General features: G+C 39.0%; 3 protein-coding genes and 1 pseudogene across 3 annotated transcripts; 3 read left to right on the top strand and 1 right to left on the bottom strand.

Moving 5' to 3' along the window:
• Window positions 1-1,136: 1,136 nt before the first annotated feature.
• Window positions 1,137-10,121, top strand: PHT3;3 (phosphate transporter 3;3). The gene is made up of 6 exons (XM_077375159.1): window positions 1,137-1,510; window positions 2,855-3,204; window positions 3,295-3,338; window positions 4,762-4,976; window positions 5,083-5,207; window positions 9,286-10,121. The coding sequence occupies exons 1-6, from the start codon at window positions 1,355-1,357 to the stop codon at window positions 9,338-9,340; spliced, it is 945 nt and encodes a 314-aa protein (XP_077231274.1). The 5' UTR covers window positions 1,137-1,354; the 3' UTR covers window positions 9,341-10,121.
• A 1,955-nt stretch (window positions 10,122-12,076) lies between these two features.
• Window positions 12,077-16,326, top strand: LOC143864298 (pentatricopeptide repeat-containing protein At2g03880, mitochondrial pseudogene; annotated as a pseudogene).
• Window positions 16,327-16,484: 158 nt separating this feature from the next.
• On the top strand, window positions 16,485-16,925 carry LOC143864464 (uncharacterized). Its single transcript, XM_077375388.1, has one exon. It carries the CDS (start codon window positions 16,485-16,487, stop codon window positions 16,923-16,925), a length of 441 nt encoding a protein of 146 aa, XP_077231503.1.
• A 1,105-nt stretch (window positions 16,926-18,030) lies between these two features.
• LOC143864465 (F-box protein At5g07610-like) lies at window positions 18,031-19,188 on the bottom strand. The gene has a single exon (XM_077375389.1). It carries the CDS (start codon window positions 19,186-19,188, stop codon window positions 18,031-18,033), a length of 1,158 nt encoding a protein of 385 aa, XP_077231504.1.
• Between the last annotated feature and the right edge of the window lie 2,000 nt (window positions 19,189-21,188).

A 21,188-nucleotide genomic window follows, 5' to 3' on the forward strand; every position in this document is an offset into this window, starting at 1 on the left:
TTCGTTTCAGATTATGACAACCGATGCTGAGGGCTCCAACTGATTATTGGCCCAAAATTATGTTAAGGCCCTGTTTGTTTAAGATTATGGCAACCGATTGTGAGTGCTAAACTGATTATCGGACTCAAATTTAAATGTAATGTTGAGTCCAATAATCGGTTTGGCTCTCACAATCGGTTGTCATAATCTTAAACAAACAGGGTCTCCATTTTGGGCCAATAATCGGCTGCGGTCCTCTCCATCGGTTGTCACAATCTGTTTAATTTGGGGCCAAAGAAGAAGTTTAATGAACACGGTGTCAAAAAGGAAAGGTTTCTTATGCTCGAGATTCTTCCCTTCCAATCTTCTTTTACATCTTTCCTTGTCTCTCTTTTGGAACCTTCTTTTCCTTGCTTCCTTTTCAAGTTCTAGCATGGTGATTCCCACTTCTTTTCGGATGATCTAAACCGTTGATCTTGAAGGTTCCACTAGGCAACACAGATGAATGAGATCCCATCCCTTAGATCAATGACTTCAAAAGATCAATAGTTAAACTTTTCCACAAGAAGATGTCTCTCTCTTGTCACCCTTGATCAGTGTTCTAGTAGGATCATCGGAGCCTTCAACCAGAGTTGTGTGGCCCACAAGATCAATGTATCAGATTGATATACACCGTTGATTTTGTTCACAGTGGGTCCTACTCCACAATGTCCTCCATCCTTAGATCATCTAGATTGGATAAACCTATATATGCATAACACGTGTACCACACACAGTATGTTCCATGTTTTAATCATTGCACAAACTCCGCTTGTCTTTTCCTTTTTATTTGACTTCCGAGAGCTTTTTGGGACTCTATACTTTTGACAGCTTTTTAAGTAATAGAAGGCAAGCTGAGTAAGTGTATTTATCAAAACGCAGTAGTGCCAATATCAGTTACGTACCTTTTTGTGGCTTTAGCTTGGAAACACGGGTATAGACCTAAACATGGTTGTGCCAATATTTTCTCCACAAAATTATCCTTCAAAATGTCAGATATTACAAAATATACATAAGCCCCAGAATGCACATGTAAGGGTAATATAGTAATTTACATCTCTAAGGGTTTAGGGTTTTAGTCTTTCAGTCCAAGCTTTGGTCCTCGTCGAGGCCTTATATTTCTCTCTGGCAGACGTGGATGAATGAGGAGCGAGTAAAATCCCAGTCCATGGCATCAATGTTTAAACATGACTTGCCATTTTATTCTACACTCGCTTCAGAAAGGAGGAAACTAAGATTCTTCTTCGTTGTTATATTCTTCAGAAATCTTCTGAGATTGAGTTCTATGTATAAATGAAAGTTTTCTCAAGGAGGAATTAAAGAAAAAAGAAGAAAAATGATTGGAATTGATGAGAGAAATGGGAAAGAAAAGAAAGGATTAAGGGTTTTTTCTCCTGAGTATTATGCGGTTTGTGCGATTGGAGGAATGCTTAGCGCAGGAACTACACATCTTGCTGTTACACCTTTGGATGTCTTGAAAGTAAACATGCAGGTGATTTTTTATTTCAAAATGAGCCTGTTTTTGGGTTTTTTTTATTTGGTCTTTTTGGTATGGTTTTGGCATGGTTTGATTTGTATGGTGATGGGTTTTAGAAAGAAGAATTGAGTCTTATTTCCTTTGATGTTTTAATTATTTGGTGGGTCTTGATAAATTTTGGATTTCTGCTAATCGTGAATGGTTTACAATGTGCTTAAAGAATGTTTATATAGAAGACTCAAATGTTAAACATATCAAGAGAATAATATAATTATGTAATTGAGTGTTCTAATCCAATCTAATAGGTTTGATTAGATTCTTTAGGTTAAACGCCACTTCATATTTTGTTAGGAAGAGTCTGATTTGGTTAATGGTTGATAATTAGACGTTTCTTTAGACTTTTCGGACAATAGTGGATTTGAAACGACTCAATTTTTTGAGTTTTTTGCTTTTTTAATAGATTGATTTGGATTGCAAAGAACGGGTGTTTTCTTTCTTTTTCTTTCCCTTTTTCTCCTTTCTTTAGGCCCTGTTTGGATTGCAAGAAAATCATTTCTTGCGGAAATATTTTTCTTGGAATTTTTTTCCTTTCTTCAATTTAGAGGGAAATTATCATAACTTGAAGGTCCTTCTAAGCAAAAGTTGAATTGGGTCGGTTCAAGTTATCTTTTTAATTTGGTGTGGTAAATTTCTCCTTTATTTTTGTTGCTTCAAGAAAATTTAGTGGGTCCTTTGCTTGGGAATCTTTCTGTATTTTCTACAACCAATTTTGCCTTTTCTTTTAATTTCTTTGGTGTGCTTGATTTTTTCTTAATACACTTTTATGAGGTAATGAGAGAAGCCTTGGTATTTTTCGTTTAATTTTTCTTGTGGATTTGGTGAGTTTGTCTGAATTGTGACTTATTTGAGGAGTCATTGGTACGCCTTTACGCGCGAGATCACATTTTTTATCTAACAAAACAGTAATGTGACTTTACATAGGAATGTTTTTTGTGTAGTGGGTGACTGGATCTTTTCTTCTTTATTTATTTTTATTGAGTTTGCAATTGTTATAGTTTTTGGGTAATTGGGAGCAATTTAGTTGTTATCTGCGTAATTAATTTGTCATTCTGGCATCTCGTTTGATTATTCATTCTTTATTATGTGATGTTCTTTTTATGTGCTTGATTTATTTCTCTAGATTTTGCTTTCTTAGAAAAATCTTAGGTGTTATTATTTGTCAACCAGGTTAAACTTATTTTTCAGATAATGGGTTAATTAGTAAAACTTGACATTCAGCCTTGGTTAGTCTCTCATAGTTTTTGCTTTGTTTAGAATGTTTCTTAGATGGAGAATTAATTAGTAAGTTTATCATTCTAGGTGAACCCTGTCAAGTACAACAGCATTTTCTCAGGCTTGAATATCCTTTTGAAAGAACAGGGCCCTTCAGCCCTCTGGAGAGGGTGGGGTGGCAAGTTCTTTGGATATGGTGCTCAAGGGGGATGCAAGTTTGGCCTCTATGAGTACTTCAAAAAGCTCTATTCTGATGTATTGGGAGGACATAATAGGAGTCTAATCTTCTTTCTCAGCAGTGCATCTGCTCAAGTATTTGCAGACGTTGCACTTTGCCCATTTGAAGCCGTCAAAGTTCGTGTCCAGACACAGCCCAAGTTTGGGAAAGGCTTAGTTGATGGCTTCCCAAAGCTGTACGCAAGCGACGGGTTGTCTGGGTATAGAATCTGATCCCAAGTTCTTTTCATTTCTGTTAACTTTTGTTTGACTTTAGGTTAAATATATTCCTATCTTCTCTTTGATTGCAGCTTCTACAAGGGACTTGGTCCACTTTGGTGTCGGAACCTTCCATGTAATCACCTTTTCTCCATTTCGTAAAATTTCTCTGTTTTTCATGATATTTGAAGATTATCTTACGTATAATCTAAGGCTCTGTATGGATGCCTATGCATTCTTTAGGGAAGTAAAGTCTTTGGAAGGGGGCAGGATTTTGGATGTCATGTAAACCTTGGGAAAACCATGAGCTTTATTATTTTTGGATGCAAGTTAACTGGGAGAGAGAGAGAGAGAGAGAGAGAGAGAGGAGGAGGAGGATTACCTATGATATCATGTCTTTTTTGAGATATTTCATATGGAAAAAGAAGTGACGCCACATCACCAGACATGCAATTATTATCTTGGCATTCCATGGATCTGTATATTCTTGCCACATTTCATTTTTGATTCAATGCTTTCTGTCAGCAAATTTAAGTAGGAATGCTTGAATACTGTCAGGAAAGAGTTCTGATTTATTTCCATTTAGAAATCTATACAATCCTGATTCCTGTCTATTGTTGATATTTTAGTTTATTCTATCTAATATGTTATTAAACCCTCTTAAATGGATTATCTATTGTGATGTTTCTTTACTTTGTCTATTCCTTCAGCTTCTGACCTTGGTTTGTATTGATTTAGTTGCTGTGGATTTTGCATAGTTGCTAATTGTATGCCTTTATTAGATGAAAGAAATACTACCTCCATGTGCATACACCTACTAGGTGAAAGTTTTCAACAATCGTTTGCGAGTGACTGCATCCCATGACTGTACCCAGTCCCTCTGGAATAAGCACAAATACATACTAAAAACTCATCATATAAACAAAAAAACCACTTGTAATGATTTAACAACATCCAAAACCTAGTGACATTTGTTCCTATGCATGTCTGATAATTCAGTACATAATACAATTCACATGTAATTTATATAAATATTTATCCATAATATATACATTACATTTCTCATGCAATTCATATAAATCTAATTATGTAATATATACTGATATAATATACCACTAATACACTTATGGTTTTGCTCTTCACCCTGCTTTTCAGTTTAGGTATTTGTTTTGGTAGGGATGAAAACAGAAACATTTTGATCTTTTCACGTCAGTTTCATTGGTAACTTAAAACTATACAGCTAACACATGTTAGCATGCTGGACTGGTTGACATTCTGACTATACAAATCTTGGTTCCAAAGTAGTTAACTAGTGGTTTAGACACTCTCATACATATTCCCTAGACTCCAAAGTCAGTTTTGCCCACAGCTCTATACCTTTTCATGTTTTAATTTTCTTTTGTCAATACCATGTTTTTTTAATTGTTTGTAGTACATTCCTTTTCACGAAATTCCATTAATGTTTTCCATCTCATCTATATAACCACATATTTTTAGTCACTTTTGGCCACATTATATTAGTTATCGCATGTTAACACTTCTAAACCTTATGTTGGCAGTTTCTATTTTTATGTTTTCGACATTTGAGCATTCTGCGGATTTTATGTACCGTGACGTTATTCAAAGAAGAAAAGACGATTGCTCAATAGCTCAGCAACTTGGGGTGACATGTCTGGCTGGCTATGTCTCTGGAGCCATTGGCACTGTTATTTCAAATCCTGCTGACAACATTGTCTCTGCTCTTTATAATAAAAAGGCTGATAATGTCTTGCAGGTAATGTCAGTTTATTAAACTTTTCTTGGTTTATTTTAACTTCATATGCTAATATTGGATCACAAAGAAATTTATATGATCAGTGTGCCCACATCCTTGTTTGCAGGCTGTGAAGAACATTGGACTCTTCAATTTGTTTACTAGAAGTCTTCCTATTCGATTCACGGTTGTGGGACCTGTTATCACCATGCAATGGTTTTTCTATGACAGCATTAAATTGTTAACTGGATTGTAAGTTCATCTTGCTTGCTTGTCTTTAGGGATATATTTAGTAGCTTCTGAATTACTCAACAGTTCTGTCTTTTCACTTGAAATTACCTGTAGGGCAGACTTCATAGCTTCTGGTTTACTTGATATATTTGTGCATTAAATTAGGTTAGAGACTTTGTTGAGTCATTGTCATAGTTGTGATTTGTATGATTGTCTTACACTCTTCATTAAATTCTCGAGTGATTGAAGTTCCTAAGCTTTTAGCATTATGTGGCCACTTGGAGCTGGAAGGAAATGTTAGTTCAAAATGACGTACTTGTGTTTATCAACGCATAATTTTCTAGGATGCCAAACAAATTTCTGATATTACCACTTTTTTTTTGAGGTTTCAATTTACTCAACACATAATTTTCTAGGATGCCAAGCAAATTTCTGAGATTACCACCTTTTTTTGAGGTTTCAAGTTACCTGGTAGCCGCACTGGCCTTCTTTGTTCAAGGAGGAACTTCAATGCTTCAGTTGATGAGACCTCTTCCTTAGGGGACTGTCTTGGCAGGAAGGTGATTTCCATGGAGAGGAGGAATGAACTTCTAGGAGTTGATTCAGATGGGAGAGATGGAATTTTGGTTATACTTTCAAACCTATCAAATTGGTTCTAGTGTTTCGATAAACCTTTTGATGGTGATGTATGTGGCTACCAGGCAACCTTAAGGGCTAGATGAAGAGATGGGAATGCTCTTGATGGATTCAGGCTGAAGGTTAAGAATGGCAGTGGCAAATATTATACTTCAAAGTCGTTAGTGCATTTGAAAACACCGAAAGTTCCTACAGAGACATGGTAAAGCCAACAAAATAGAACTAAACAGCTTGTCGTCATAGAAAATGAAGGTGAAGTAGTCGGAAAGAAAAAGGAAAAGAAAGAAGTATGGTGAGTGACTGGGTGGGCTCAATTTAACAACCAATAATGGGTTGGGTTAGGAAGGAACGGTGATTTTTTTTGTTGGTGCGTGCGTGAGTGAGTGAGTGATTGATTGATTGATTGATTGATTTGATATGGCTCAACAGCTGGACAAGATAATTATTTGATGGGAGAGTAGTGTTGTTAGGAAGTCAACACCCGAAAGCAGTCTTACTTCAAGAACCAACGATCAAAGTTTTGTTGAATCATTTACTTGATCAAACATTGTACCTTAAGATGTTGAGGATGCTTTCCATTCATGCTTATGTAAAGATACTCACTTGGTTCAACTTATGCAGATTTTGTCAATCTCAGTGTTTAAAAACATGGATGCGGGTCAAAATGCGTCCAACAAAAATCCTTGTCGACTCAGCACGGACGTGGCTAAGAACATCGTTGACGCGATTGAGTACTCGGTTGACGCAGTCATAACTCGGGAGAGTTTCTCTAGGGCAAAATGCGGAATGCGGTGGCAAAATGAGGAACACGGACTAGGGTAAAGGGAGTCGACTTGGGGAAGTCCATGATGAAGCAGGCGATTTCTAAAACTATGGTCAATCTATTGTTTAAAAGAGTGGGAGGATCACTTTTTTTATTGGCAAATTTATTCGCATAAAATGCAGTAAGGCGACCGAGGTGATCTAAACAAACAAATCAGTAAAGAAGCAAATAAAAGGAACAAAGAAATGTTGCCCTCTGTCAGGGAGGAAGGTATTTGAAGATCTCATTCTCCATCTAGGAAACCCAGAGTTGGCAAGATGATCTATATCAGAATTAGCTGAGTGCCACACATGATGAAAGAACACTGAATGACCCTCTACTGAGAGTGGGAAGGTCATTTCTCTTATTTTTTAAATAAGTAAATGTATTAAATTAAAACAGGAGAATAGAAAAGGGGGTATGCGAGGGCCTTGGAGTGGACCCAAGCAAAAGTAAAAAAATAGATACAAATTTACAAGGTGGATATATATTGCCAAGAAGCTACAACTCTATACGGGGCACCAACATTGGCTATATTATTGGCCTTCATGATTCCTTCTGAAGGAATATTGAAGGATATACATTCGGAAAACGCTACATCTAACCTCCATCTCTCTGAGCAAGCATGAAAATCTGAGTGGCTTTCTTTAACCAATTGACAAATTATCAGAATCACTTTCAACCTAAAGCTTTGGAGCAACCCAACGTCCATGAGGACTTTATGCTTCTCTTCCGCATCCATCACTTGACCTTCTCCACCTGGGCCTTCAAACCTGAAATCACTGTCATTAGGATCAAAGAATACCCTCTCGAAACTAGCACCCTTATGATTGCCCAATTCGTTTGGAAAAACTTTGCTGCTATGGCCACATTTGCTAACCAACCTTCAAGAGGTTTTTCCCATAATTTTTTAGTGTAAATTTTATGCTTGACTTACGACCCTTGTGACCTCTTCATTTCCTAGCATGCCCACCCTCCTTCCCTCATCTCCTTCCTTTGTCACCCCTACCATGACCACCTGCAACAAGACTCTAGAAAGCATCAAATCCTTTTTGAGTGTGGCAAGGCTACAAACTTGCAGTGGAATGCCGAATCGAGATCTTCAAACAGGCCTCGAAAACGTTGTTGGTGTTGAAGGGTTGAAGTTCAAGTGATAGCTTTCATAGAAGCTCGATTCTATCCCTTTCCAGAGAACTTTGCCCTATTTCATCATACGTGTTGAAAGACGTTCTTGTTTTCGCTATTGGGGGTCGGTTTCAAGAATTTGGGATTCTATGTTTCTGCTTCTTCTTTTCCATTTTTATTGCACACATGCTTTATTGCTTGTTTAGGGATTTTCAATGAGTTATTGGGAAGGGTATATATTCCTTGTTTTCCTCGAATGAGTGTTGTTTTAAGTGGGTGCAAAGATTGATATTTCATTTGGTTTCTATTTGTTGTACTTGTAATTTTTAGTTTATCTTTATGTTCATCTCTCATGCAATCTACGATTCAAAAAAAAAAAACTCTTGTGCAATCTTCAGATTCAGATCATCTATATGCCTTCTGTTGAAGAATTCAATTGGGAATTTTATTGCTTCCACAAATTTTGTTTTGCTTGGATGGGCCAGAAGGTTGGAAGAGGCACTTAGAATGATTAGGAATGCAGCTTCATACCAGTGTCTGGCAAGATTTGGAAATAATTGCCTAATTCCTCCACGTACCCTCTATTGTTTGTGCTATAGGTTCATTTGAACTGTCTAGAATTATGGTGAGAATCCTAGAACCTTGTAGATATGTATAGAAGTGTAGAAAGACTAGAAGTGTAGATACGTTGAGGCTTGTGAATATTTTAGAAGTAGTTTGGATATTTTGTAGAGAATGTACTTGGAATGTTCTTAGAATTCTCTGGATCTAGAAGTGTGTATAAAGGGTTCTAGAGAGTGCCCCTCATGCCTGTCAAAGTGGGAGATCCCCTCATTTGTGGATCACTATTGAGGACCAGGTTTGAGGCTTCTGGCAAGAAGTGAAAGGAAGTGAAGGAAATTGTTGAGGGTGGGGGGGGGGGGGGGGGGGGGGGGGGGGGTTGGTTATAATTATAATAAGACATTAGTAGTGGTTTCATTTGTATTGTTGTGGGGGTGGTGTATGTATAATCCTTCAATAGGAGGGCATTCAAGTAATTGAGAGATGTAGCCGGCACATTCTTGTAATGTGAGTAGTCTAGGCTTGGGCCCCTATAAATAGCCCTTTTTTTAATTTTGGAGAAATTTTTTGCTGAGATTTGAATTGGGGAGCTTGTACTCTTGCCTTGGGAGAGAGAGACACTTGTAAGAGGAGCTTAGATTGATGTTAGAAGAGAATTCATGCTCAAGAAGGCCTTCATCTTCTTGCTGAGCTTAGATTGATGTTGGTATATGTATATAAAATATTGATGTCTAAACCAGCTTAGGACCATATTAATATTGTACAGCCCAACCTCTTGGATAGAAATATCCAAAATTGAACTGACTAATGCCGTCCGAGTTTTTTCATTGCCTTATTTTACCTTTGCACGATAACATAAAATTTTACAATGGACAATATTACCTCTCTAAACTTTTATGGCCCCATTTGTTTTACATCCGTTTACAGTCAACACCCTAAAGAGAATTAACAAGTTTTGCATTTTATGTATTTCAGGCCATCAAGTGGAGGCATTGACAATTATTTGGAGGAAGCCAAGATTACAAGTTAATCTGAAGACCCTAAAAATGAGATGAAAGGAATTTTCCAATGAAGAAATCAATGCCATTGTGTTGAAGGTCTAACATTCCACCCCTTTGAATCTTGCTACACCAGGAATACCATCACCCTTCTGAAGAAAAGATGGCCAACACCCTTAAGCTAAATATAGAAGTAAATAAAAAACCTTCATTGAAAAGAACTAACTGTTCACCTCCACAATTAATTATAATCATCTTTCCCAACACCTCCTTCATTGCCACCATTTTCCAAACTGCATTTTACAGCTTTTCTGTTTGTTTAGCTTCAAGAAACTGCCTGGTTTTGTTGGAAATTACAGGTGTTATATGAGATTTATATTTTTATTTGTCAAATTCGTATTTTTGCATGGGTAATGACTTTCCTATGGTTAAGATACTTTGTTGTGATTCGTGGGAGCTTGAAGAATGAAATCTATATGAAGTAAAAGTAAGTAGGCTCTATGTTAAGGGCTTCATAATTTGCAGAGTACAGTTATGTATATAGTATGGATTTAGCTGTTTTTTATGAATTATGAAGCCTTCCAATGCCATTTGGGTCTATATGCTTCATTATTTGCAGATAGCAGTGGTGTGTATATACGTCTGTACGCAGCTGATTTTGTATGAATTATGAAGCCTTCCAGTGGCATTTGGGTCTATGTTAAGCGCTTGATGTACAGATTACAGTGATGAATTTGTGTATATTCGGCTGATTTTGTATGAATTATGAAGTCTTCCAATGGGGGGTATTTGCTAATAGAAGTTTACTGAAAAGCATGTGTGAAAGTACAGTGAATGAATTGAACTTTCAGTACTCAAGACATATGCCAGGTGATTGAGACCGTCGATCTTATCTGTGGTCGATGAGCAGCTTAGATATTTATATACATATTTGCAACAGAGGTGGGGGTGGCAAAATTGGCCGAACCGAACCGGAACCGAGCCGACACCAAACCGAAAATTCAGTTTTGGTTTGGTTAAACCAAACCGATTCAAATTTCGGTTTGGTTTGTTTTGGGGATCAAACCGAACCAAACCGAATATCTCCAATAATTATGAGTAAGGGGTGGTAAAATTGGCGGAACCGAACCGAAACCGAACCATTGCCACCCCTAAACAGAGGGAATTGAGTAGTCTTGATTGAGCAGGAGTAAGATGGCCCATCAACCCTGACTGCTGATCAGGTGGGCCATTAAAAACTGTTTTGCAATCATGACCGTTGATCAGGGGTGGGCCACTACAGACTGTACAATGGGCCACATCCCCATGCCAGATGGTTATTCCATCCGCTTGTTAAATATTTCAAAACAAAAAAAAATCAACTGTAAATGTTGATATTCACGCTCTTTGTTCTGATAATGGCACCCCACATTATTGAGGGCCTTTTGGGGATCATAAGTAACAGCTTTTGAAAGTAGATTAGAAAAGGCTACTGATATTCCCTCTAACATGTTTTAATAATGGGACAAACTAACCTTCTCTATTATTATTTAACTAGCTGTGAAAGGCTATTACAATTCTGACTTCTGAGTGTGCTCTCAAAAGCCAATTAAAGAGGAAAAGACAAGATGGGTCCGTGTCATTATCAAAACATGGTACTGCAAATATCAGTATCCTTAGAAATATATAAAATGAAGATTGGAGTGCCATTATTAAAACAAGCGGGTATGGTTATCTGATAATGGCACTCCACACAATTGAGGTCATTTTGGGAATCATAACAGCTTTTAAAAGTAGAATAGAAAAGGCTCCTGATATTCCCACTTACATGTTTTAATAATGAGACAAACTAGCGTTCTCTTTTATTATTTAACTAGCTGACAATGGCAATTCCCAGTATGCTCTCAATTCTCAAAAGCCAATTAAAGAGGAAAAGACAAGATGGGTTCGTGCCATTATCAAAACATGGTACTGCAAATATCAGTGGCCTTAGAAAAATATAAAATGAAGACTGGAGTGCCATTATTAAAACAAGCGGGTATGGTTATCAATTCCTTAAAATATTTTCTCCATTTCTTTATGAATTAAAGTGCTAGGATAGTACATTCACTATCGAAGCTGTATTGACGGCCTGGATTAGTTGTGACCCATTACTTATAACAGTGGGCGTGCAACAAATAGTATAGTGGGGCCCACTAATTGGTCAATCGAAACCATTCATTAGTTGTTCCGTGCTGTAGATAGGCCTTATCTACCGTTCCGCAAAAATCTTCTCCATAGGATGATCCTAACCTTCCAATAAATTTGCGGGAAAGTGAACGGCTCAAAACGTTCAAAAATGATCTGAAGGATTAGCATTTGGTGCATTCATGACTGCTTTGCTGCCCAAATTAAAGAGGCCCGGGGTGTGGATATATCACTTCCGTATGTGGGCCCCAGCCTGTTTGAAATGGGTCCCACGGGATGAATGGTGAAGATTTACATAGAGAGGCGACGTGTAGAATAAATATTGGGCATGAGTTTTTCGCCCCCACTGTGGGATAATACACCCCACTTTTAAAGTGAATTGTGGGAAAATTCGCACACCCTGTAGGATGATTCACACCACTCTAGTGTGAATTGACGTCAAAAAGCGTAAAGTCTGACGCCGCTTTTATGCGTTTTGACGTTTTTTGATGTCAATTCACGTTAAAGGTGGTGTGAATCGTCCTACAAGAGGTGCGAATTTATCATATCCCCAGGCTTTAACGTTTTTTGACGTCAACTCACGTTAACAGTGGGGTGTATTATCCTACAGTGTAGGCGAAAAAATCATCTCCCTAACTATTTTGCAGACCTCCAATTTGGATGACCCGTGATCTAAACCCTGGATTTTCCCCGTTTTGAATCGTTTTTCCCACCTCCTTCTTTTGTTCCATCTTCCCAAACTCCAAACTGAAATGAAATGAAATCTTTGTGTTTTGAAACTGAGATCTTGGATGGTCAAGCTTTCATGGCAGCCCTCAAAACCCATCTTATCTCTCCCCCTAAAACTCCCTCTCCACAACCCCCACGAACAAAACCTCCTGAAGAAAACCATGGATTCTCTCTACACCAATACTTCCACGGAAAAATCCTACATGGATTTGTCCCAAAAATTCTCCCAAGCCATGACCGCATGTGGGAATCTCAAATCAATAACCAACGCCCGAAAAATCCATGCCCATTTGATCTCCACAGGTTTAGAATCATCAATTTTCCTCCAAAACCATTTATTGAATATGTACTCGAATTGCAATTCAATTAATGATGCTCTTAAAGCGTTCCGTTGGATAACGAATCCCAATGTTTTTTCTTGGAATAATTTGATAACTGGGTGTTCGAATTCGGGGCGGTTGAGTGACGCACGCAATCTGTTTGATGAAATGCCTGAAAGGGATTCTGTTTCTTGGAATGCCATGATGACTGGATATTTTCGAAATGGGAATTGCGAGGAATGTCTAAGGATTTTTGTTTTGATGATCCGGGTTTCTAATTGCAAGCCAGATCTGTTCACTTTCACTTGTGCCATGAAGGCTTCTGGAAGTCTTCAATGTCTTGAATCTGGGTTTCAATTACACTGTTTATCCATGAAATTTGATTTTGGAAAAGACCCAATTGTTAGAACTTCTATACTTGATATGTACGTTAAATGTGAAGCCATAGATTTAGCTATACGCGAATTTGAGAGGATTGTTGATCCATGTCTCTTCTGTTGGAATAGTATGATCTCGGGCTACTCGAAATCATTTGGTGTAGGACCCGCACTTGAATTGTTCGATCGAATGCCTGAACGCGATGTTGTTTCTTGGAACACTATAATTTCGATATTGTCACAACATGGAAGTGGGGTCAAAAGCCTTTCTATGTTTGTAGAGATGAGGAATCAAGAATTCAAACCGAATTCCATGACTTATGCTAGTGGTCTTAGTGCTTGTGCGGGAGTACTTGATCTAGAATGGGGTAAACATTTGCACGCTCAAATTGTTCGATCCGAATCGAATATTGACGTCTTTGTGGGTAGTGCTCTGATTGATATGTATGCAAAATGTGGCTGCTTAGAGGCTGCAAAACAGGTCTTTGATCGGTTACCCATTCGTAATGCGGTGTCATGGACTTCTATAATATCTGGATATGTACAATCCGGGCTTGAAGAAGAAGCTATGATGTTGTTTAATCAAATGAGAAGAGTGAATGTTGGTTCAGATCAGTTCACTCTTGCCACTGTATTAGGGGCTTGTTCGAGTAAAAATAAGTTGGGTCGACTTGGAATTCAGTTTCATGCTTATACGATCAAGATCGGATATGATTCGTCCGTTCCTGTAGCTAATGCCCTTGTTACAATGTATGCAAAGAGCGGAGATGTGCAGATTGCCAACCTTGTATTTCAATCAATGCCTTTTAAAGACATAATTTCGTGGACAATGATGATAACAGCATTCTCTCAAATGGGCGATGTTGATAAAGCCCGTGAATTTTTTGACCAGATGCCTGAACGGAATATCGTTACTTGGAACTCGATTTTGGCTGCGTATACACAACATGGGCGAGGGGAAGAGGGTCTCAAAATGTACATTTTGATGCTAAGAGAGGCAAGTGTGAAAGCAGACTGGGTTACACTCGCGACATTGCTAAGTGCTTGTGCTGATTCATCGGCCTTGAGACTTGGAAACCAAATTATTTGTCAGAGCAAAAAAATCGGGCTTGATTCCGAGGTTCCGATAGCAAATGGGATTGTGACAATGTACTCAAAATGTGGAAGGATTGAAGAAGCACGAGATGTTTTCGAGTCTATTCATGATAAGGATTTGGTTTCTTGGAATTCCATGATCACTGGGTATGCCCAAAATGGGCAAGGGAGGAAAGGAGTTGAGATTTTTGAAAACATGCTATCGAGTGGTACAAAACCAGATCATATAAGCTATATTGCTGTTCTATCAGGGTGTAGCCATTCAGGGCTAATATCAGAAGGGCAATTTTACTTCAAATCCATGACAAAAGATCATTACATTTCTCCACTTCCCGAGCATTTTGCTTGTATGGTGGATCTTCTTGGTAGGGCTGGATTGTTAGAGACTGCTAAAATGATGATAGATGAAATGCCAATCGAACCAAACGCTAGTGTTTGGGGAGCTCTACTCGGAGCTTGCCGAATTCATGGCAATACAGAACTTGCAGAGTGTGCAGTGAAACATCTGTTTGAGTTGGATTCAAAGGATTCTGGAAGTTATGTGTTGATGGCTAATATATACACAGACGCGGGAAAATCGGATGATGTGGCAGAAGTGAGGAAACTGATGAGAGAAAGGGGAGTTAAGAAGAACCCAGGTTGTAGTTGGATTGAGGTTGATAATAGGATACACGTTTTTACTGTGGATGATACAAGTCACCCGCAAATTGATGATGTGCAGAGAAAGTTGGACGAGATAATTGAGAAGATAAAAGATAAGGGGTATGTGGAAAAGACTGGTTATGGATCTAGGGGCCATCATAGTGAGAAGTTGGCTGTTGCTTTCGGGTTGATTAGCTTGCCCGATTGGATGCCTATCCATGTCATGAAGAACCTTCGGATCTGTGGCGATTGTCACACTGTGATTAAATTCATATCGCTTGTTACCACAAGAGAGTTGATTGTGAGAGATGCTAATCGTTTTCACCATTTCGGAGGTGGGTCTTGTTCTTGCGGGGATTACTGGTGACCGGGCGAGAGTTCTTTAATAGTTACAAGCCGATGCTCCTCAACACTCCAGCAAAGGCAACAATATGTACCAAAAAAAAACCTATGGAGTATATTATTGTGATTTTATGGCATTTTAAACATGTTCACATAACAAATTGTTTATTGATCGATTTGCATGTGATCATATGTTAGTTGAATGTAATGCTGGCTTGCTTCTTTTTTTTTTGTTGGGTAAGCCAGGGTTAGGCAGACCCTTAGCAGAATTCACTGAAGAAAAAAAAATAAAGTTATCGGAGATAAATATGGACTTGGTCGGGGAGATTGGGAATGCAGGCACTTATCGGTGGGAAGAGGCTCGGGGGTATGGAAACCAATTTAGTCTACTCATGAGGTTTTTCGCCCCTTGGTTCGATTTCAGGCGGGAAAGGGGGAAAATATTCGATTTTGGATGCAGAATCGTTTTCATCTTGCAACTGATCTTGAAACTCACATTTCTATATATATGTCGAGGGGTAGCAGCTTTGGGCATGTTTTTTTGGGACATCCGACTCCGGTGGGATTTAAAGGATCTGAAATTGAACAGTTCGTCGGTCTACTTCAAGTGTTATTTGCTGTTTATTTATCACCAAATGTCAATGACTATTGGGTATGGACTCGGACTCGCAAGGGGGGTTCTTGGTCAGGTCGTTCTTTGCCAAACTCAACAAAGAACGAGGTTTGATTTCTAGGAGGGCTCGGGTGTGGCGACGAGCTGCGCCACCACGCATAATTGCCTTTGCTTGGACAGTTGCACATCGCTCTATCAATGCTTGTGAATGGCTGCAAAAGCATGGCTCTCAACTTGCTAGTAGGTGTGTACCTGCGAGACATTGGATCATCTATTTCTCCACTGCCCTTTTTCCTTCCTGTTATGGATGGACACCCTTAAAATTTTTGGGGTATCGAAGGACGGGGTTTGATTTCTAGGAGGGCTCGGGTGTGGCGACGAGCTGCGCCACCACGCATAACTGCCTTTGCTTGGACAGTTGCACATCGCTCTATCAATGCTTACGAACGGCTGCAAAAGCGTGGCTCTCAACTTGCTAGTAGGTGTGTAATATGCTTACAGGACTGCGAGACATTGGATCATCTATTTCTCCACTGCCCTTTTTCCTTCCTGTTATGGATGGACACCCTTAAATTTTTCGGCATGTCGTGGGTACTGCAAAAAATAATTAATAGGGTTATACTTGACTAGGACGGTGCGTTTCACGGAAGGTTGGGACAATCGATGTGGTTGTCAATCCCCTACGTTTTTTATGACACATCTGGTTAGAGAGAAATAATAGAATTTTCAATGGACGCAGAAGATCCCGGCACCATATCGCCCTTGACATTAAACTGAAAATCATATCTTGGTTTAAATAAAAAAGCGGGATTCCATCCTCAGTTGGTGACATCTTACGCCATTGGCAATCGGTGATTAATGAGAGGAGATCTCAATGTAGGATCTGTCCGACATGGATCCCGCACCAGCGGGGTGGTTTAAACTTGACTTAGATGCAAGCTCCCTTGGCAATCCTGGGCTGGCAGGTATCGGAGATGAAAATTGCAATGTCATCATGTCCTACTCTGGTCCGGCCGGGATATGCGACGTCAACAAAGCCTCAGGCCCAGCCATATTGTTTGGTTTGCATTGGTATGAGAAGCACAATTTGGGACCCTTAATCATGGAAGGCGATTCGACTAATACTATTGTGTGGGCTTCGAATAGGAGTGGCGGGCCGTGGTGTTTAAGCAATATTATTGACGAGATCCGGGATCTTGTCCGCATCCTCCAACCGAGGATATCGCATAGACGTAGATCCGCAAATACCATGGCGGATGAACTGGCAAAATCAGGGGTTGATCGGCCTCAAGTGCTTCTGTCGATCCATTATCCCTTGGCCTCTCCTTCCTAAGGGAGTGTGCGGCATACATGTTTTTTTTCATGTGAATGGGGACATCTTGTCCCTTTACTCTGTAATGCTACTCTGTTATTGAAATAAAGTTTCTATTACCTTTCAAAAATATATATATAAAGTTTCAATCTTGGGAATATGAGTCCAAGTGAGTCATTAAGAACAATTTCTCTAAGAGGAGGAGGTATAGAAGAGGGAGGGATACTGTCCCCTTTACATGGACATTCAAACTTAGAGAGAAAGTCTGCTGCTTGATTGGCCTCTCTCCAGAGAAAGTCTGCTGCTTTATTGGCCTCTCTCCATGTGTGAGAAATACTCCAGGATGTCAAAGATGAAAGGAGGGCATGGATCTTGGCTAGAGTAGGTTTCTGCTGCTTGATTGGCCTCTTTCCAGAGAAAGTCTGCTGCTTGATGTGCTCTCTCCATGTGTGAGAAATACTCCAGGATGTCAAAGATGAAAGGAGGGCATGGATCTTGGCTAGAGTAGGTTTCTTTCTCCAAGGGAATTTGAATGTGCTGGCATGATATGCATTAGAAGGTGATATTTCATGAAATTTCTCTGCTTTAAGTATCAAAGAAGAATATTCCAGTGATTTTTATCTCACTATAATGCAACCAGGTATGCCCCCGTCACCAACTATTATATTTAGTGTTCCACCTATATAATAGTGAAATCATGCCTGATCAGATGATGCTAGCTGTTCAATAAAGAGCCTACAAATGGAGGATTGAAGACTATGACAAAGTAACAGGGCATATTCAATAGCAGGTGGTTAAGATTGCCTAATCAAGGTGAATTTTAGGTCACGGATTTTCAAAGTGGGGACTACAAGGTTAAATTGGATCCAAACCCATATACATTCTACATTTAAAATCAGATTTCTAATTGTGATTGCTTCATTGTGCCAATCTTTATTTATTCAAGAACTTGTGCACTTGAGACAAGCTTCAGAGCTTTATATGACCCTACCCATAGTATAGCGACGACATTCGGTACATAAATAGAAACATGAATTCATAAAATCACTTGATTAATTTCAGGGCAAAACATTCAAATTAGTGATAAACGCCAAGACAATAGTAAGAAAAATAGGCAATCTAACTGTCACTGGATCATCTTGTGGCCTTCTTCAAGGAGTTCAGGCATGGCTTGAAGGGGGAAGATGTTGAACCTTTGACAACTGTTAGAATCTTTCTCACTGTCTACACTGCAAATCTCCTCCAACCTTGAGTTATCAAGATGATATGAATACATCTTACAGCATGAAGCCAGAAAAATAAGCTCGAATTGTGGATGAAAAGCCACGGGACGGAATGGAAAGACACAAAGAGGTTTGTGAAGATAAATGGGTTGAGTAAGTTTCTCTACTAATGTCTGGATACTGGTTTCATGCTTCAAAACCCATTCGTTACTATGACAATCTTTGAGCATCCATATTCTAATCCGGGATTTATCATGGATGGCGTAATGGAGACTTCCTCTACACTTTCCTAACAATCCCAGGAAGTTTTCGCTCTCCGGCAACTCAATCCTTTGACAATTATCTTCTTTTAGATTAATACCGACTATGTGATAATGGGAGAAATCCAAAGGTATCATATGCAAAATTCCATTTAAGAAAACAGCACCGCGTGAAGTAACATTGCGAATAAGCATCTTAGATTCGACCCACTTACCCGAAAGAGAGAAGAAGATTTCAAGTGATATATTATTGTTGTTTAATTGGTTTCGCCCCTCCCGTAAGCAAACGACTTTGTAGTGAGGGGAGACCACAGGGTCATAAGCCAGATTAGCATCCACGCAAAAAGCTCTTTTATGGAGCTTAGGCAGAGAAACCCATTCCTTTGTAACAGGATTACATACATAATAAGTCTCTCTACAAAGGCAAAGAATCAACCCATTGCAACAATCTATGATTCTGAAATTAGGATAGAATGGTAAGAAACTAAGACTCATGTCTGAAATACTATCATATCTGGCCTTGTCATCTGATATCTGAGCAAATACAGGTTCTCTCAGCTCATATTGGGCTGTGGGATAGATTGGACTGGTTCGGTAAAAGAGGCCAGACCTATTCAACAGTAAACTTTTCTGAAAGAAGTCATTGGAAATTAAATCACACCTTGCTTTTGATACACACTTGAATCTGAAGAGAGACTTTGCAGGTAATCTAGAGAAAATCTCCATCACTAGATCATCACCAAAAGTAGAACTGCTACTAGTATCAATCAATTCACTACGGTTGATTTTCTGCTTCTTCATGCTCTTTCTAGAAGTCAAATATAACAGATAAAAAGAGCTTTCTGTTTCAAAATAAAAATCAAACTAGTTTTTGCAGTCTTGCAGAGAGAGGGGTCACCTGTTTGCTGTTGCCAAGAATCAGAAGACCCCAATCAGGAATCAAAGATGTAAACAATCCTCAAAAGAATCAGACAATGAAACACTTATGGGGAGAAACCCTCATATAACTCATTAAAATCTTTCCTTTCCTTTTTATAGACCTACTAAATCCTAACTACAAGCCAACTTTTAAGATACTAGGACTCCTAAAAGTAGCAACTAAATATACCGAAAGATATACAAACTCAAATCAACTCTTACTAAAATAAGTGGACTATTTAAACAAGGGATTTGCTAAGCTCCATCGCAAAAGGCTTTTTTGCGGCTAGTCTGTTGCACGTCAGACCAGCCACCTCGTGAATGGAGACAAAAGCTGTTGTCTTCATTAACGAGGTGGCTGGTCTGATGTGCAACAGACCAGCCGCAAAAACCCTTTTGCGATGGATGCTAGCAATTCCCTTAAAACAAAGACTCCTAATGAGACCACTACATCTGCTAGAATCTATCCCTAAAATACCTAAAATCTCTCTCTCTCTCTTCCTAAATTTCTCCAAAGGATGATCTTAACCCTATTCTATCAATGTATCCTGACCATCTAATTTGGGGCGAGTTCTCAGTTGTGGCCCATTCATAGTGGGGTCCGACCAGATGGACGGCTTGGCTAATCAAAGAGATGGGTGAAACTTAATCTCCTAGCCATAACAGCCCAGATTATATACATTTTTGCAATAGAGCTTTGTTGAGGGGATTAGATTGATTAGTGTGAGTGAGATGGCCTTTCAAACACTTATTTTGTGATCATGACCGTTGATCAGAGGGTCCATCAAAATGTGCTTTTGCTATCATGTCCGTTGATCAAGTTCTCCACCACCACGAGAATATACAATGTGCCACATTCCCATGACAGAAGGATATCCCCATTTGCTTGCTCAAAATGCAGAAAAATCATCAATAAATATTGCTAAATTATATCTACAACTTATTTTGATAATGGCACTCCATACTTTATTAAACACTTATGATTGGCGAGGAAAGTGTAAAGATTTTTGTTCCGATGATTCGGGTTTCTAATTGTATGCCAGATTTGTGATGAAGGCTTGTGGAACACTTCAGTGTCTTGGATTGGGGTTTCAATTACACTGTTTATCCATGAAATTTGATGTTGGAAAAGACCCAATTGTTAGAACGTCCATGTTGATGAGTACATTAAATGCTAAGCCATGGATTCAGCCATATGGGAATTAAGCCATGGATTCAGCCATATGGGAATTTAAGAGGATAGTTAATCCATGTCTCTTCTGTTGGAATAGTATGATCTTGGGTTACTCGAAATCATTTGGTGTAGGCTTCGCATTGTTTCTTGGGAACACTATGATTTCAATTTTTTTGGCAACATGGGTGTGGGATCAAAAGCCTTTCCATGTTTGTAGAGATGAGTAATCAAGAATTCAAACCGAATTCCATGACCTACGCTACTGTTCTTAGTGCTTGTACTGGAGTACATGATCTCGAATGGTGTGAACATGTGCACGCTCAAATTGTTTGATCCGAATCGAGTATTGATATGTATGCAAAATGTGACTGCGAGGCAGGTTTCTGCGGGTCTTTGATCGGTTACCCATTCGCAACACGGTGTCATGGACTTCTATAATATCTGGCTAAGCACAGTCCGGGCTCGAGGAAGAAGCCATGGTGTTGTTTAAACCTGTTTGTTCAGATCAATATTCACTCTTGCCACTATATTAGGGGCGTGCTCGAGTAAAAAGAAGTTGGGTCTACTTGGGATTCAGTTTCATGCTTATACAATCAAGATTGGATATGATTCGTCCGTTCCCGTAGCTAAATGCTCTTGTTACAATGTACGCAAAGAGCGGGGAGATGTTCACATTGCCAACCTTTCATTTCAATCAATGCCCTTAAAA

Source organism: Tasmannia lanceolata, unplaced genomic scaffold (assembly GCF_043159265.1).
Source record: "Tasmannia lanceolata isolate RefF3 unplaced genomic scaffold, GAP_Taslan_0.1 ptg000048l, whole genome shotgun sequence".
NCBI lineage: Eukaryota > Viridiplantae > Streptophyta > Magnoliopsida > Canellales > Winteraceae > Tasmannia > Tasmannia lanceolata.